Genomic DNA, 19,278 nt, shown 5'->3' on the forward strand with positions numbered 1-19,278 from the left:
CCAAGCTGTTTAACCTTTCCCTTTCAATATGTTTTGTGTCATTTTATCAGCATGAGTCTGAGGGTAGAAAGAAGTCAAAGAGGAGCAAAATGTCCCAGTAAAAGAAGAGGGTGGGGAAGAGTTAAACATCTTATCCTCTCCAGCAAATTTCTTGCCACCCAAGCAAACACTCTTGCCATCTTGAAAATTTCTATTTTTCTGATTATTGCCAGTTACTGGTCTCAGCTTTCTAGTTACTTGGAATACAAGGGCAGCTATTCCTTCACATAAAGCTGATGTGCTCGTGATCATTCAACCAGAGTAGGATGTAAGGCTATTCCAGTCAGCTTGGGGCTACTTCTTAGTATAGCACTAAGGTGAATGCCTAAAATTTCCTTAATAATAAGGTAAATGGCCCAGATTTACCTTAATAATTTCCTTCTTTCTAAAACACAAGAAAAGGCCCTTATTCATCACATGGTCACAGAGACAGAAGAGTGGTGCTAGCATCCTGTGCAACTACATTTCTAATCCTTTTTTGCATTCTACTTTATAGAATTAGTTTGAGAAGCATAGCTTACATTTGATAACCTGAGAAACAAAACCTACTAACAAGTTGTAAACTGTGGCATTTATTGGGGAGTGAGCAGGAAGAGGGTTTCCTACTGAATGACTTCTTAAACAGAATCCTGTTTGACTTCATTTATAAAAGACTATTTTCGCACCTAACAAAATACAGTAGGAGGAAATTTGTAAATGGCCAAGAGCTACAGTAGCACTGCCAAAGTAAACATACCTAGAGAGTTTGCCCAGAGATATTCTATAGCTGCTAAATAGGCGAGTTAGTGACACATGGAAACAAATTATGTGGCATAATTGGAAAACAATATCAAAACAAACTTATGTGGAGGTATTTCTTTTTGCTTTCATTTTTTAATAGGGTCTGAGAGAGAAGGTTATTCACTTCAGTCCTGTGAACTGTAGGTGGCCATTGAAAGGGTAGAATGACAACCTGATTCATTGTGAAGTTGAAGGCTTTCACAGCCGGCATCCATAGTCTTGGGGGGGGGGGGGTTGGGCTATGTGGCTGTGTTCTGGAAGTGTTTATTCTTGACATTTCGCCAGCATCTGTGGCTGACATCTTTAGAGAATGCTGGCATGAAAGTGAGTGAGATATATATACTGTGTGACCCTTGGTTGAAAGAGCCAATGAAAACCACCGAGGGTCAGAAGGGTTTCCCAGCAGACTATGGATGACTAATTAAATGGATACCCTGAGGCCTCGCCATTGAGGAACAGACAACACACATATTAATATAAAAATCACTTCCTCTCAACCAAGGGTCACACACTATATATACCCCACTCATTTCCAAGCAAGCATTCTCTGAAGATGCTAGCCACAGATGCTGGTGAAATGTCAGGAATAAACTCTTCCCAAACCTGGCCACATAGCCCGAAAAACCCACAAAAAACAACCTGATCCCCAGTTCCTGTAATGGCTCTAGAACAGATCATGCTCTAACTCTCCCAGTCACCTGGTGAAAATGAAGTAAAATGAATCGTATTGCTGGGTGTTCTTTTCTCATTTCCCATTTGGCAAGCAGTAGGAAAAGTCAACAGCTCCTGATAGTGTTGCTCAGTTGTTACACAGAGGTTTTTTGGTTGTTGTTTTTTTAAAGAGAGAATGAACAGCCTCCTTTCAGGTTTAGCCATGGGGGAAGGAGGTATCTAACTGATTTCACATAGCCTCCAATATTTCACAGATGAAAATTAGGACACATATAGCCAAGCAACATCAGAAGGTGGTCAAGATGGCAGAAGATATTAATAGGGAAGAACAGACAAGCTAAGAGAGACTGAAGCAGTTTGCTTTCCCCTGAATCTACTGCAAAGAGGAAGACTCAGCCCACTCCTCTCCTTCCTCCCCTGCTACCTGAGTGTGAACTACTCTTACACATTGATCTTAGTTTCTACTAATTGAAGTGAACTAGAATGAAAGGAGAAGGGGAAAGAGAAACTGGGATGTTTTAAAAGTAGCTGAAGAAGATGACAAAGGATTAACTAGAACTATCCTTGCCCAATTGGGACAGTTGGTATGGGGCACAATTTCATGAGGTAGCTGTACTAAATGTTGTCCAACTCAGTACTCCCCTCTCCATCAGCAATGTAAGGATAATAGAGGCAGCCCTTCACATTTGTGGGTTTGACTTTTGTGGATTTGATTATTCATGGATTATTTGTTGCCACCTCTGTTGCTGCCCTGTACCATTTTCAATAGGGATGGAAAGCCTTGTAAGACTTAGAGACTGCAAACTAGGCTTGCTGGTACCTATTAAAAATGGCATAGGGCAGCAAAGTCAAATCCCTTCTGAAGAAACTTGCCAAGAAAATCCCATGATAGTTTCCCCTTGGGGTCACCATAAGTTGGAAACAGCTTGAAGGCACACAACAGCAATGACATAAATATTATTGGGGGGGGGGTAGAGTTATTTGCCATTTTCCCACTTTTGTGGGGGTCCTGTGCCCCACAGCAATGTGGAGTGCTGACTGTACTGATATTTCTTATAGGGTATTGATAAAGTGTATTGACATAAATACAAATGTGTGGAAACTCTAAAGACTAGAATACAGTCGGCCCTTCTTATACACGGATTTAAGCATACATGGATTGAAAATGTTCCAAAAAAGTATAAATTTACCTTGATGTTCCATTTTTTATTAGGGACACCATTTTGCTATGTCATTATACTTAATGGGACTTGAGCATACACGGATTTTGTTATACACGGGGGATCTTGGAACCAAACCCCAGCGTATAACAAGGATCCACTGTACTGTAGATTGCCACTACACAGAACTCCTTGAGTGCCATCAAATATTTTGATATAAAGGAATTCATCCACATTTAATGGTTCTGGTGACCATGCTTGGACTTCATGTGTACATCAGGCTCTGAATATCGGCATCTGTATATTTTAGCATCACAAGTGTATGTGTGTGTGTGTGTGTGTGTGTACATCTGCATTCTCATAGTGCATGTGAAGCTTTCATTGATCTTTCTTGGAACAGACCATTTTGTGTTTACTTGATGCTTTCTGTACCTGTAGGAGTGTTGTGCGGTTTGGGTTTATGGCTATTTTGTGTAGTTAACCATGTTATTACAGCCAGCGGGAATACGGGCTGCTCTTAATAATACAGGTTGATTATCCTTTATCTGGAAATTCAAAATCCAAACTACTCCAAAATCTGACATTGTCCACATAGGTAACTGAGATAGTGACACCTTTGCTTTCTCATGGTTCAGTGTACACAGACTTTGTTTCATGAACAAAATCATTAAAAAAATTTAATGTATAAAATTACCTTCAGGCTGTGTATATAAGGTGTGTATGAAAAAGAAATGAATTTCATATTTACACTTGGGTACCATCTTCAAGATATCTCAATATGTATATACAAATGTTCCAAAATCCAGACAACAATGACAACAACCCAAAATCCAAAACACTTCTTGACTCAAACATTTTGGATAAGGGATAATCAGCCTGTATACTAATTCATGTATCTGACTCTTATCTAGGGTCTGCCAGGCAAAGATGGTCCCACTGGGCCACAAGGAGCCCCAGGACCTGTGGTAAGTATTAAATTCCCTTTCAAGTCTAGACAGTAGAAGTTAGAAGCACCAAAAGAAGTCAATAGAAGTCAACAGTATCTCATGGCTATGCAACTATGTGCAGTCAGCTAAAAGAGAGAATGTGTGATCATTTGGTGTATTGATGATATGAGGAAGCCCTCACAAATAAACTGCTTTGAAATTGCAGTGTTCCTAGTGCACTGGATATTTTGACTCCTGTCCAAATTAAAATCCAGATTACAGATCACCACCTTCTAAAGAGGATATTAGATTTAGGAGTTCATTAAGGATTATCTCAGCACTTGTTGGGTGTGCTGTCCGTAATGGTGTCAGAAAAATGGTACAACTATGTACAGAAAAAAAAGTGTGTGCTTCAGAACCTGCCTTTTTGGCTCAGATAAGGGATCATCTCATATGAGAGGCTTAGAAAGAAAATGCAGTTCACTCTAGTTCCCCAGGCAGGGATTTGTCTTGTTCCCCAAAGTCTTGGATGATTTCCCTGTTGACTTTAATAATGAGGAAATCAACAAATTGATTTAAATATCGGTTCTGTGGAATAGTGAAATAATCACCTCATCAGAAGTGATGAAGCATGTGGCATTCCAGACGGACAAGAGCTTTTGTATCAGATCTCTTTAAAGTAATATTGGTTTGTTTGTTTATTTAATAAAAAAGAAAGTCAACACATTTTAATGTTTGGGGATGAACTGGAGCAAATTTTCAAGCATACTAGTGTCTTCTGAGGCAATGGCAATTACTAAATTTCAGGAAAAAATTGGTACAGGCTTTTTTGACTCTTGAGTTTTGAGTTTCTCTTGCTTTTCTATGCAGGGAATACCTGGTGCTCCTGGTGTGCCAGGAGTTACGGGTAATATTGGGCCGCAAGGTGATTCTGGACCACCTGTAAGTAACAGAACATCATACAGTATATACCACTCATGCCTATCTCTGTTCATTAGCAAAATGACAGGTCTTTCAGCTGCTACCCACATATGATACAAAGTCCCTCGTCAGTGATGTTGCAAGTTATCCCCTTACGTTGTACATAATCACTGTGTCTCTGTGCTAATAAATATTGTCTCAAGCTTGCTGATATAATAATTTTTGTTGTAGCTTTTACAAAATTTGCTTGTGATGATTCTACCCTTATTTAAAATTATGCATTTAATCAATTTGCATATTTTGATTTTCTGTGCATTTTTAATCAATGGTTCTCCATTGTTTCATATTTAGCATTTTGTGATTGTAATGTTTAGTTTGATCTGCTAACCTTATTTACACAAGTCTCAGAGTCTCACTGATTTAAGTGGAGATTGCTCGTTTTGCTTATTGTGACTCTGGAAATGTTCTTTCAGAGCCTATACTATGAGTTGAGAAATGACACACCACAGTTAGGGAATTCTGCAAGCTAACAAATATGAAGAGAAGGATATTTCACCTTTTTAAACCTTTGTTCCACCACATCTTTGCCCTTCTTCCCCTCTGCTGAAATCTAAAGGAGGTATTTTTAAAAAGGAGAACATCTGCTTGGGCCAGTTATAAAAATTGTAAAATTTTATAAAGCAGTTTTTCAGGATGTAGTAATTTATAATCTTACCATGTGGAGATAGCAGGTGACCTCATACAAGGACAAAGTCAAACTGTAAGACAGACCTGATAAAATAGCCCCAAAATGACTTTACCATATCAAAAAAGAAAATAAGCATTATTTTTTCACCCATTGGCCACCTGCTAGCTTTGTGGTTTTCTTTTAAGAAGCCAGTATGATGTAGTGGTTTGAGTGTAGGATTACAGTTCTGGAGTCCAGGGTTTGAATCCCCACTCAGCCATGGAAACCCACTGGGAGACCTTGGACAAGCCACATTCTCTCATCCTCAGAGGACGGCAGTGGCAAACCTTCTCTGAATAAATCCTGGCAGGAAACCCCATGATAGGCTTGCCTTAGGGTCATCAGAAATCAGAAACAACTTGAAGACACACAACAACAACAAACCATAAACTGTAGAGTTATGCATCCTATTAGCATTTCCAGGAACAAATTAGATTTTTTTAAAAATAGCACACCATTTACAGTGGGCCTTTAGTATCCTCTGGGGTTTGGTTCCAGGACGCCCTCGCCCATGGAAGCCAACATTCGTGAATACTCATGTCCCATTAAATACAATGGCATTGTAAAATGATGTCCCTTTTATTAAAAAAATATTATTGGAATGTTTATATTTTTTGAATATTTTCAAGCCATGGATGCTTGAATCCACGGATAAAAAAATCAGTGGATACAGAGGGCTGACTATATATTTTTTTAAAAAATACTATTAGGAGAAGCCCAGCCTGCATTTTAATTGGAAGCTCAGTATATGAGAGGAGAGGTTTTACCCAATTCCTCCAACCACAGTAATCTGATGAAAATTCCCTCTCCCTAACGTCTAGAATTAAATGCTTAAAAAATCCAGATGTGATTGCTAATTCTGCTATTATAACATCTACTTTTGACCTACAGAGGCTCATAAAACTGCCATGTTTGGTTTTATTTTACTTCCCATAGTTTGAGAACTAAAAAAAACCCTTGTCATCCAACAAGCCACATGTTGTTCCAACCAAAAGAGTTGAAAAAGTGGCTTTCGTTGCTGTACACAAGGTCTGATATAAGATACCAGCTGGAAAATTACCCTTTCCCATCTCTCTTATACATAGAGGTTTCCTCCTTCTCTTCTGGATGAGAGTCAATATTAAGGAAACTGAACATTCTGCATGGATGCATTGCCTCTCACTGTAAAGATACCATAAGGCTTGCTGTTGCATTTGAAATATGTTGTGATCCCATTGACATAACCATTGATCTACATGTCATCACATTAAATAGTCCATGGTGAAGGTGAAAGGTCACATATGCTAGTTTTATTTTGTTCTTTATTTCTTCTCTCCCCACCAACACAGGGACCTCCTGGAGCAAAAGGCGAGAGGGGTGAACGTGTAAGTGCCTTTTTATTATAGAACTGAATAGATAGGAACAACGCGAGAATAAAATTTACTTAATTTTTTTAAGCACTGGTCCTTCAACTTGTGAAAATACCCACCTGTAATGATGTGAAAGTTTCCTTTTAAAACCACTTAGGCTTCCGTTCTATACATGCATATCTGGGCAAGGTCCTGTTAAACACAGTGGGACTTACTTTACAGTTGTCATTAATAGGATTATTTTGTCATGAAAACAAAAAGTGTTGTGGAGTATATTCCAGGAGTCAGGTCAAGGAGCTCTTACAGTCTGTTTAACTTGCATTCTCTCCCTGATGAACCTTAGCCTGAAAGGTGTTAATGTCTCATGATGATACTCTTCTTATACAGGGAGATCTTCAGTCACATGCAATGGTCCGGGCAGTAGCTCGTCAGGTGTGTGAACAGCTTATCCAAGGTGGGTGCCAGAACTGATGTACTTTCATTATGATAATCACTGTGGATTTCATCTGTAACTAGTATTAGTACATTTCTGAAATGTAGTAGTGTAGTAGTAGCAGCAGCAGCAGCAGCAACAATAGTACAGTAGTATATTTATTTATATCCTGCTTTCCCCCTAAAATTGGGACACAAAGCAGTTTTATAAGTTAAAAAAGCAATACAATTAAAAACATACAAAAGTGGGCATTAAAATGGAATTAAACTGGTATAGTATTCAAAATACATTATTCATTAAAAAATGAAATGCAATTTAAAACATAACAGCACTTTAAAACAATACATATTAAACCAGTTTAAAATAATACAACATATTAAAAGAATAAAAGTAAAACTATATACAGACTCTTAAAAAAATCCAGCACCACAGACCATTAAAAGCCCAACCCTAACTGTCTGTAAAGTCCTGATGTCACAAAAATACTTTAGCTTGCCACTGGAAGGACAGCAAGGATATGGCCATTCTGGCCTCTCTGGGAAGAGAGTTCCAAATTTGGGAGCAGCCACTGAGAAGGTCCTCTCCCTTGTTCCCACCAAACAAGCCTGAGAAAGTGGTGGGACAGAGAGGAGGGCCTCTCCAAATGATCTTAAAACCCTAGTGGGCTCAAACAGGTAGATACAGTTTTTCAAATAGTCTGGACTGAAGCCACATAGGGCTGTATAGGCCAAAACCAGAACGTTGAATTGTGGCCAGAGACAAACTGGCAGCCAATGGAGCTGTTGTAGCAAGAGAGCTGTATGCTCACTGTAGCCAGCCTCAGTTAGTAATAGCAGTAGTAGTTGCAGTTGTTGTGTGCCTTCAAGTTGTTTCCAATTTGTGATGAGCCTAAATGTCCTAAAGGCATCAGATCTTGTCTGATTGGAACCTAAGCAGGGTCATATCTGGTTAGTATTTGGATGGGAAATCACCAATCAATACCAGTATATTTCAGATGAAGGAAATGGCAAAACCACCTCTGAGTATTCCTTGCCTAGGAAAACCCTATGAAATTTAGGGCAACAGCACAAGTTGACAGGCAAAGGCACATACACACGCAAAAAAGATGTAACATTTCTTGGCAAGATTTGTTCCAAGCGGGGTTGTCATTGCCTCCCTCTGAGGCTGAGAAAGTATGGCTTGTCCAAGGTTACCCAGTGGGTTTCCAAGACTAAGTGGAGCTATGAACTCTGGTCTCCTCGATTCCTAGCCCTATGCTCAAACCACTGCATAACACAGGCTCACCTGAAATGTAGTAATAATAATAATAATAATTTGTTTTATTTATATACCGCTATTCCAAAGGTCATAGCGGTGAACAGCAAGTAAGCTAATTTGCCCCCAACAGTCTGGGTACTCATTTTAGCAACCTCGGAAGGATGCAAGCCTGAGTCGAGCTTGGGCCCTTTTGCTGGTCTTGAACTTGCAACCTTGTGGTTTTGAGCGAATGGCTGCAGTATAGGCATTTAACCACTGCACCACCAGGGCTCCTAGACTGTGAAACAAGTGATTCTTTGAGCTGAACAGACCACACCAGCTGTTTGTTGTGGCCCACCTAACAGAGTTATCAAAATGAAGCTTCATCAGGACCAATTTATTGGCATTATGGATTTTTTTCCCTGTTTTCCAGGTCATCTGGCCAGGTACAACTCACTCTTAAATCAGATTCCAAGCCAGTCTGTCTCAACACGATCAATCCCAGGACCTCCTGGTGAGCCAGGACGGCAAGGATCACCTGGACCACAGGGAGAACAAGGATCTCAGGGAAGGCCTGGATTTCCAGGCAGTCCTGGTCAGCCTGGCAGACCAGGAGAAAGAGGTAAGCCAACTATTAAGATGGATAAAGTGGGAGCTTCCCTGAAAGACTACCAAATACAGTATCCTGAAGTCTGATGTCAGGTGCAGGACAGTAGATCAGATATGAATTAACTTTTAATTCCTGTAAATCACTTATCCTCATCCATACTCACTCTCATCACACATACATCACCTCTTTCCCACTACTATTGGACTCACTGGTTCTGGCCCTACTTTTCCTCCCTCCCTCCGTCCCTCCCTCCCCATCCATCAAGTCATTCTGTCTGTCTGTCTTTCTCTCTCTCTCTCTCTCTCTCTCTCTCTCTCTCTCTCACACACACACACACACACACACACACACACACACACTTATCTGTCTAATAGCCCCATATTTCTCCTGGACACAATTCTGAAACAAATTGGCTGCATCATCCATGTGATGGCCCTTCATATAGTTGAAGATGGTAATCACATAAGCTCTTAACCTAGACTAAATATATGCAACTCCTCTAACATTTCTCCATTGGACTGAGTCTCCAGGCCATTTTGGTAAATGCCATAAAACAGCTGAAGGAAAAAGTAGTACAGAAGCTGAAAAGGAAAAGTTGGAGAAAATGGAAGCATTAATGAACAGTTTAAGCGTAATGAAAGAAAACAAGTTAAAGGTGGCATCACCAGACACACTTTCCTGGAAATGACACAATGGAACCAGAGCTTGTAAATGTTATTTTTTGAACGGGAAGATTTACAATTTCCTGGCCCAGCGGTTCCCAAACTTTGGGTCTCCAGGTGTTTTGGACTTCAGATCCCAGAATTCTTGACTGTTGGCAAGCTAGCTAGAGCTTCTGGGAGCTGAAATCCATAACACCCGGAGAACCAAAGTATGAGACTTACCCAGTATGCCCAGTGGCCATTCTGTGATTTTTTAGCCCAACAAAGTAACCTTTCTTTCAAGCTCTGCATGAATTCATTTCTAAGTTAGTACCATTGATTTGCATTGTATTTGCATAAAATTTTTTATCCTCTTAAAAATAAAAAGAGACCAAACACATAATCCTAGACATATAGGAACTAATTAAAATCAATTAAGTTATCAATTAAATTGGGATGGTTTAAACCAGAAAAAGCAACTAAATCCACAGTTAATTTGTTTATCAAATTATTAATTAATTGAATGAAAGAGCCAGCAATTTGGGCATTCCCCAGCTGGTTATTTACTGAAAACATAGTTCTCCTGAAATTTTGCAAAACTACTTCCAGCTATTTATTAGTCTCTGTGGGTTGGTGAATTACAATGTTTAGGACACACTATTCAGCCCACTTACTGAAGAGCACTTCTAGTGGGATAAATTATATTAAAGGCTTGGTTAATATTTTCAGGAAAAAATGGAGTGGATGAAAAATGGGTGTGTTTTTTTTTAATTGTGTTATCTACTTTGTTCCCTCACAAGCTCAAAACAAGACAAGAACAGAGATGGGTTGGGTGGGTGGGTGAGACTAAAATCATGAATGGCATTTTCCAGCTTTATTTTAATAAGGCTTCTTAGTATAAGCATTTAATTCAAATTTATATGTTGGTTTAACATAAACATGACAGTTAAATTTCCAAAGTAAATGTAATTGAATTAGATTTTTTTAGCTTATTAATAATTAACTAAATGCATTAACCTTTCTGGCAGCATAGCTTCTCTAAAGTCAATCCTACCTAGTCCAGTTTCTTACAGTGAGAGCCAGTTTAAGTGCAGGTTAAGTGTACAAATTTGTGCTTTATTTTTGTTTTTGCAAGTGAAGTATAGTTGGACATTTAGCATGACAAATGGCTTGCTTGGTAGCCATGGCAATAAACATTATGCCCTTGGTTCTGATGAGGAAAACCTCAAGTGATATCCCCCACCTCAATTCTAGATGGCCATAATTCTTAATATTTTAATGTAAGAGGAGACAAGATTTAGGAGAGTGAGCACGTCAGCCTTTGGTTTCTATGGCAAAGCTGAACAAAGAGCAACACTGTTCAATTGAATAAGAAAGAAGTAGTTGACATATGGAGGGAAATGTGGAACTGGAAACAAGAAAGGGACTGATTTCAAAGTTAAACTGGGTAGACTAAAGAGAAGTGTGATACAGGAGGAATAATATGGAAAGTATAGTTCTATGTATAATGTATGGAAATATTTTTGAGTGTGAAGAACATTATACAAGAATTAAGCAAATGTGTATAATAAAGAAGACAAAATAACATCTTGGACTGTAGTAATAATTCCCAAACAAGCAGTGCCAACTATGTAGGCTTATATATAGCCAGTAGAGAAAGTGCCAAGGAATTCAGTAGAGGAGCAAAAGTTCATGATAACAAAAAAGGGCATGGGATCAAAGTTCTCACATTAATTTTTTCTGTCACTGAAACAGTTGTCAAAGCAAAGAAACATTTTGGCAGAACTGACTCAGTTGCTCATTTGGAACTGATATGTAAGAATGCTATCACCAACATAAATAATCATATTTCCAAATGTCACAAGTTGGTCCCAGGCCAGTGCACTACTGGGACCACGGCATCACACACCAGAGAGAGAGAGAGAGAGAGAGAGAGAGAGAGAGAAAGAGACCGAGACTGGCCTTGTTAAGGAATCATTTATCTCCAAGTTGAAAGACTATAAGGAGGAACAACTTTGATGCTCTTCCCCCAGTTGCACAGCAGCAAATTGGTAGGCAGGGGTGAGGCGCAGGAGAACTAGACTGAAGACAGCATTGATATGGCTGCAACAGGTGTCATCAAGTTCCTCCAAGCCTAGTGTGACCTATCAGAGTCATGATCATATTTGGACTTTGCAGGAACGTTTCATGTGAGTTCAGAAGCAGCAGGCTGTGCCTCACAAGTTCAACAAGATCTTGCTGCTTCGCAGCCCCATCCAAATGTAGCAGCGTTTAGTAGAAACTTAATAGAGCCCATCTACCGGAGAGAATGGGAGAATTGTACATGTCTGGAGGCATTGGCTGCAATCCTGTATGACTCAATGTTGTGTAGTAGTTTCACATGTGGTCCTCTGCTAGGCTGAACCATATACCACTAGCACCCTCAGACTTACCATAAAGCCTCTAAAGCCTTGCTTTGGGGAGTGGACAAGATCTGATGCATTTTGCTATGCCCTATGCTCTGTAGCTAGACACAGAACGATTACATCAGCACTGAGAGCTGTTCGGGTCCTCCAGAGGTTACAGTGCTGCTCTTCACCTCTTGGTATTGGAACTTCACTAGATGCTTCTCCAATCCTCCCCATGAGCCATTGAATGACTATATGGGAGAGAAGAAGTTCAAACTGTACTGTTAGACCACGTAGAGGGTGATGAAGGGAATACCAATCTTTGCAGTGTCCCCCAAAAAGCCATACACAAGCATACACCACTAAGATGGTGCCAGAAACTAGGTATTTAACAAGCTTCCCCTGGTCTGCTCAGGCAGACCGGGCAACATTTATACCAAGATAGTTGGTATGATTGCCAGAGGATGAGTCAAGGAGAGTGGGATTGCCTGTGTTGGGATGAGGGTGAGGACATTGGAACATTGATCGGATAAATTCGTATGTGAGGCAAAAGATTGCCTGTTATGGTCGCAGTGTGAAGGGAAGGTCAGAGAAAATGCAGTCTTAAGACCACATGTCACCAAGGTGTTTTTGGCCTCAGACATCAGACTAATCCGAGGGCAGGGCATGCACATAACACACACACACAGATCACTTGGAGGCTGTGCTGGGGCCACCGAACACGGCCCAAAACTGGCCACAAAAGGAGTGGTTTCTTGCTGCTCCTTTTTGCCGCCCATTCAGGATCACAGCAGCGGGCACCCTCAGGATGAGGGCGTCTGGCCTCTGGCCAGTACTACTGCCCCATCTGCTTTGTCCCTTTGTACCCCTGCTTGCTTCAGACTACTTTTACCTATTATATTCATGGTGCAGCTTCAGGATTCCTTTCAGCTCTGAACATGTTAACAGCTGAATGTTCTTTTGACTTGTGTCCAGTTTCATCATTAACCATGGTGATGCTTCTACTAGTTTTCCTCTGTTGTACTCCAGTAGTTTGTTGCGTGCCTTCTGACATGGGAGTCTCGTTTTCTGGCATGATCTCTCTCTTTTTTTTAATTTTGGATTGTCTTATTGTAGGCTTTCAAAAGTGGTTTACTGATGCTTTGTTCTGCATAGTATTAACAAATTTTAATGTCACTATCACTGTCTCTGAGAAATGTTCCACCATTTTTATCTCCCATTGCTGCTGCTGCCCAGTAGCTCTTTGGCACATTTAGTCCAGTTCCATAGCAAAGGCTTATCTGGCATGGGAGGCCCTACCAGCAGCAGTGCTACCAGCAGCATAGCGTCTTGCCCCACAGGAGCCCATAATTCCATCAACACGGAAAGGTGGTGCAATGGTGGACCTCCTAACACCACCTAACCTTCTTGTTGTTGTTCTGTGTCTTCGGTTGTTTCTGAGTTATGGTGAACGTATCATGGGGTTTTCTTGGCAAGATTTCTTCAGAGCGGTTTTGCCTTTGCCTTCCTCAGAAGCTGAGAGAATGTGACTTGCCCAAGGCCACCAAGAGGGTTTCTGTGGCTGAATGAGAATTTGAACACTTGTCTCCAGATTCCAGCACTCAGATCTCTACACTACACTAACTCTCTCTAACCTAGGATTCCATATATTCCACTTCTTGAAATCTTCAATATTCCTCAAATTTTGTATATCCTCCCCTCTCCCTTTTTGCAGTTATGCAAATTATACATATTATTTGTTACTTCCCCCCTCTGTGTTGCAAGCCCTCACTTGCTTCTTTTTCTCCCTGACTGACACCACACACTTTCCCATGTCTCTTACTCCCTCCTTTGCCTCACTTTACGTTCTCATGGTGCACCTCAAGCTTGCTTCTTGTTCTCCAGTGCTCACACTGCTTCTGCCTCTCCAGCTTCCTCCCTCACCTCTTCTGACACCCCCACAGTGCATCCTCTTTTGCTTCTTGCACTCCGCCAGTTGTGCCTCTTGCTCTCCCTTTCCTCTTAGTTTTTTCTCTAGCTCACTTCATGTCCTCATAATACACCTGTCACTTGCTTTTTGTACTCCGTCACTCACTTTGACCACTATCTTATCTCTTTTCTAGTCCCTCCTTCATCTCTCCTCACATTCTCACACTATACCCCTTACTTCTTGATCTCTGCCACTCACACTACTCACTTTTCTGTCTCTCCTGATCCCTTCCAGACCTCACTTTATGCCCTTACAATCTTCCTCTTACTTGTTTCTTGCACACTATTGCTTGGACAACTTGCTCTCCTGTCTCTTCTACACCTTTCTTCTTCTTATCTCCTGCCCTCACAGCGCACACTTTCCTTCCTTCCTTCCTTCCTTCCTTCCTTCCTTCCTTCCTTCCTTCCTTCCTTCCTTCTCTTACACCACCTAATCTCACTTCCCTCATGTCTGAAATTCCACAGTGGACTTTTTTCTTGTAGGGAAAAAAACCTCACAGAAGTGTTCCTTCACATTTTGCCCCATATCTTGGCTTTTACAAGGGCTGGAGACTTAATTAAAAAAAAAAAAAAACAGCTTGGAATCTGGTCCAAACAATGTTGTAACTGGGGACCAGGTGGCATGCTTAGGCTCTGGGTAAAACCTAGCTATTGAAGTAGTATGACAAACCTAACCTAACCCAGCCCAGCCCAGTTATAGCAATCCTCTTCCACAATTGGTCCTGTCCATAAAGTTTACACATAAGTTGCAGCTGGTAAAAGGCCCCTGGGGAAGTGACTTCCTCCCAGTTTTGGGTGTCTTTTTTATATGAAAGAATGGGATCTAACATACAAAGAATTGTATGAAACTGCTCCTTAATCCTAACAAAAATACATAAGTTGGCTGCTTCCACACTCCCACACCTGGTCCGGTGCTGGATTTCTCTTCATCCTGGAAAAGTTAATATTATCTCAGCAAGTCTCTTGCCTAAAATCTTATTTATGCTAAGAATTTGGAATAAACTCTCCCTCCTTTGGGTAGGCGGGGGAAGCAAGCTATAAATAAAGTAAAAGTATTTAAGAGAGTTTCTATTCACTAAATATGTATGTTTCAGGCCATTGTGAAATGGTAAATCAAGACGAGGTGTTGGGAAGGATTTTTAAAAAGATAACAAAAACTGAAGAAGGGGTAAAGAAAAGATGGGAGTCTCAGTAGAACTGTTCATTTCAGCAGATCATCCAATTTGATTTAACAGATATGTCTCTTAGTCATCCTGATGATATAGAAATTGTTCCTTTTTTCCTCCTATGTTCACAAGAAGCTAAATTTTAAATAAAATGTTATAAAATTGTAATCTGTACATATTTCAAAACCCAAACCAGTTAAAATGACACAGAAAGAAGTTCCTTTGACACCCCCCCATTCTTCCTTTCTCATTCATTCTCATCTGCAAATGAGATCCTAATTAGCTTTATCCTGTTTTGAACAGCACTTTCAGTCTTAAATGTCATTGTAAATAAGAGGCAATATGGGATCAAAATAAAGCAGAAGAAGGAAAGAAAAGACTCCGAGGCTTGTACATGTTTCTACTAAGTGGCTAACTTACAGTTTAGTTCTGCACTGCCTAAACCATGCTTAGTGATGCCAAGCCGTATGTTTGTTTGTTAAAAAAATATTTCTTATACTCATTAAAAATTCTGCTTAATTAAATTAAAGGTAGCAAGCCCATATCCTCCAACAGTGCATGGGTGCAAGCCAGGACACATGTGAACAAGCAACATTAGATTATGGTCAAGATGAGGAGAAACAGACAATCTAGGAAAGGCAGCAGTAGTTTATTTTTGCCTGAGACTATAGGGAAGAGCAAGATTCTGCCCTCTCCTTTCATCTCCTCTCCCCATTCCTGAGTTAACTGAGTGCAAACGATATTTGGATTTTGAACTTAGTCCAAAATATGAGCTGTAAGCTGAGGACAAAGGGGGGAAATAGGAGGAGGGGAGAGAAACTGGGACAATTTAAAAGTGCATGAAAAAGTGTGGCAACAGAGGATCAATCAGGATTCTTCTTGTCAAATCAGGAGAGTTGGAGGATATGCAACCCTGAGTGGCAAACTATGATAGCATGGCAGGGACATGAGGTCTGAATTGACTAAGCAACAAAGCATCTGAAGTTGCTCCCCTAATTAATTAACACTATAATTTTCATAGGTTTTTTGTGGGTTTTTCGGGCAATAATTATATTTTCACTTCCCACTATAATTTTCTCATCCCAGAACTGGCCATTTATACAGCGTGAATATTGACAAGCATATTACAGAGCAATCTTAAGTATCTAGGACAGAGGAGCTGTGCTCATAGCAGGTTCATCCAGCTGATTTTCCAACATATGCTCTCCTTGCTACGCCACAGCTTGTCCTATTCCTGCTGGTAGCCCAGAATTCCATGCAGCATTTTCAGAGAGGTGAGATGAAGAGTTTTCTGGGGAAGAAGAGTTTGAGAAGATCCCTTTTGCCAGACCAACTACATATGCATCAATCTGATTCTAAATCATGGAGCTGGAATAGTTCCTGTAAATCACCTAATCTAGTATTGGGCTCTGGGTAGGCATAATGCTGGCAAAGCCTAATGCAACCACACCATTCCTGGTCTCCCATTTAACTTTAATACTAGATCCAATATGTGCATACTACATTTTAATGTGCCTTCTTGTTTATATGCTTCTTAATATATATTTAAGGAACCGAGATTTTGGCAGCTGGAGAAATATATCTTCTTTCACCTGAGTGTATGGAAGAATTCATATACAACAATATCTCTTACAGAGTTTTAAATAGCACTGGCCCTAATAGATAGAGCCTTAGGGGGTCACTTGGGTGTTTTTTTTTGTGTTCCTCAGAACCTTTTCCCTTTTTTAATATTTTAAAAGCATACAAATTTCTTATGTCTGCCCCCACCCCCATTCTTCAGTCCTTTGAATATTTATTCTGAATCTTTAATTACAATGGAAATCCATGAGCTCAGTTTTCCTGTAAGTCTAAGTATGAAAGCATTGGTCCAAAAAAGACTGGGATACCAGCTAAGGAGTCTGGCCTGCTGCCATGCTTTCTGCTAATAGTTTTGTGAATCTTGTGCCAAATCACCTGACCATGTCTTGCTTCTGAAAAATTGTTAGAAAATATTCAAGTCTTATTCTAAATTGAGATCCAGACTGTGATGCCCTGGGGATGATGCCTATAAACTGGTTAGCTTGTTTTGAAGCTAACTATCAATGTCTAGAAGACAATGAAATTGAAATAGTTAAACATTTCTTATACTTTGGATTAATCGTTGATCAAAATGGAGGTTGCAGTCAGGAAGTCAGAATACTAGGACTGGGAAGGGCAGCTAGGAAAGAACTAGACAAGATTATAAAAAAGCAAATATGTAACAGGGAACACTAAAGTAAGGATTGTCCAAACCATTGTATTTCCCATCACCTTACATGGATGTGAGAGCTGGAAAGTGAAGAAAGCTGACAGAAAGACAACTCATTTGAGAGGTGGTACTAGAGAAGAGTGCTAAGGATAATGTGGATGGCCAAAAAGACAAACAAATGGGTAGTGGAAAAGATTAAGCCTGAGCTCTCCCTAGAAGCTATGATGATTCAAATTGAGACTGTCATACTTCAGCCACCATGTGAGAAGACATGACTTACTAGAAAAGCCAACAATGCTTAGAGAATAGGAGAAAACGATGTAGACCACATACCAGATGATGATGATGATCATGATGATGATGATAGACTTAGTCAAGGAGGCTATGGCCATGAGCCTGAAGGAACTGTGCAGAGCAGTTTGAGGACAGGGGGTCTTGGAGGTGTCTCACCCATTGAGTTCAACTGGACTTCCTCCTTGAAAAATAGATTTGGAATTGTACCTAAGACATATGTGGTTGATTAAAATCCTTTAATTCACTCCAATAAATATATTAACAGTGAATCAGGAGAGTAAAAGTCATGCAATGGTGGCTGTCCAGCAAAGTCTGAAGGTTGAGAACCCATAAAGAGCAGCTGGTATTTTCTGCACACTTTTGTTTAATGAATAGCCTGAACCTGAACTATTGATTATGATCCCAAGTGTGCATATGGGGTGTGAAGTGAAAGGAAGCAAAATGACGAGTGCAGAAGGCCTAGAAAGCAGTGGAGAAAGGGGGAGGGAAAACATAAATCAGCTTGGATTTTTATGGCTTTGAACTATCCAAATGAAACACAGCTTTTATAGCCATTTCTAGATGTTACACATGGAAACTCAAACTCCACCACTTCTCTGAATTTTGTTTATTAGTTTGATTTAACACCACTGAGGCAGAAGATGTGTAAAATGGCCTGTGTGTACAATGGGTGGGTTGCCTACTGTGAACGTTTTTCAGGAAAAGCAACTTAACTAAAAGCTAGTATATATTTGTCTTCCATATATCCTGACATTCCCCCTCCTCAAAACCCACCAACAAATTATAGCCCAAACTCAGGTTTCAGGTGTTGTTTAACTGAAACTCCCTCAACCCTAGCCAGCAAAGTTTCTAGTCCAGTAATGAACGCAGGATCCCCATCCCTGGTCCAGAACATTTCCATGGTACAGTGTCTGGTTATCTCTTCCTTAACAGCATTCCTATAGACTTCGGTAGTTTTTAACTCCTGTTGCATTTGGAGCAGAGACATTTCCTGGCTTACAGAACACATCCTCTCTTTAAATGATTGCCCAGTCTAAGTTCAATTTAAAATAAAGAATCTTAAAGTTGCACATCATGACTTATCACCTGGACATCAGACTGAACAGGTCCGTAGGTCATCTGATCACAGTCCTTCCCCACTATGGTGAGATGTTTTGTACCAGCAAGTCTCAATTTTGTTGAGCCCCACAAAATCTACATTTTTTGAAAATTAAAAAATGAGTTATCAACAATATGACATAGAGACATAATGACATTTTTAAACAGAACTAACAAGAAATTTACCAGGTCTTGCAAATTATTTCTCAATTTTCAGTATTTATAGGAAACATTGTTTCTATGAAACATACAGAGTGATGCTTTGATTAAATGCTAAATGAATTGTTATTTTTCTCATACTGTGAACCTACACCAAAGATTTTAAGTTTCTCTATCATGGAAAAGGTAACCTCTGGTGTTTTATGATTTTAATCTCTTTAAAGTTAGTGGTGGGTTGAGCAACTGGCTCTCCTCATATACATCAGCTTCTGATTATATCATGAGTACAGGAACCCAACCTCAACATAAATCAAGACTTGTCTGTATTTCTATTTAATAATAGGAATTATAAAATTGTATAGATTGTACGCCATAGGCAGGCTTTTATATTCTTGATTTTACTTGGTTTTGTACAGCGCCGTGTAGATTTACAGCGCTTTATAAATAAAACTAAATAATAATAATAATAATAATAATAATAATAA

The 19,278-nt window shown here is 39.9% G+C and overlaps 1 protein-coding gene across 1 annotated transcript in view; it reads left to right on the forward strand.

Moving 5' to 3' along the window:
- Window positions 1-19,278, forward strand: part of COL14A1 (collagen type XIV alpha 1 chain) — a 156,673-nt gene that overhangs the window by 127,584 nt on the left and 9,811 nt on the right. The window contains exons 40-44 of the mRNA XM_089518391.1: window positions 3,563-3,616; window positions 4,448-4,519; window positions 6,554-6,589; window positions 6,962-7,028; window positions 8,677-8,865. Coding sequence (XP_089374517.1) covers window positions 3,563-3,616; window positions 4,448-4,519; window positions 6,554-6,589; window positions 6,962-7,028; window positions 8,677-8,865 — 418 coding nt within the window. The remainder of the gene's footprint in view (window positions 1-3,562; window positions 3,617-4,447; window positions 4,520-6,553; window positions 6,590-6,961; window positions 7,029-8,676; window positions 8,866-19,278) is intronic.

Source organism: Sceloporus occidentalis, unplaced genomic scaffold (assembly GCF_023333645.1).
Source record: "Sceloporus occidentalis isolate IW3139 unplaced genomic scaffold, rSceOcc1.0.p SCAF_3, whole genome shotgun sequence".
Classification (NCBI taxonomy): Eukaryota; Metazoa; Chordata; class Lepidosauria; order Squamata; family Phrynosomatidae; genus Sceloporus; species Sceloporus occidentalis.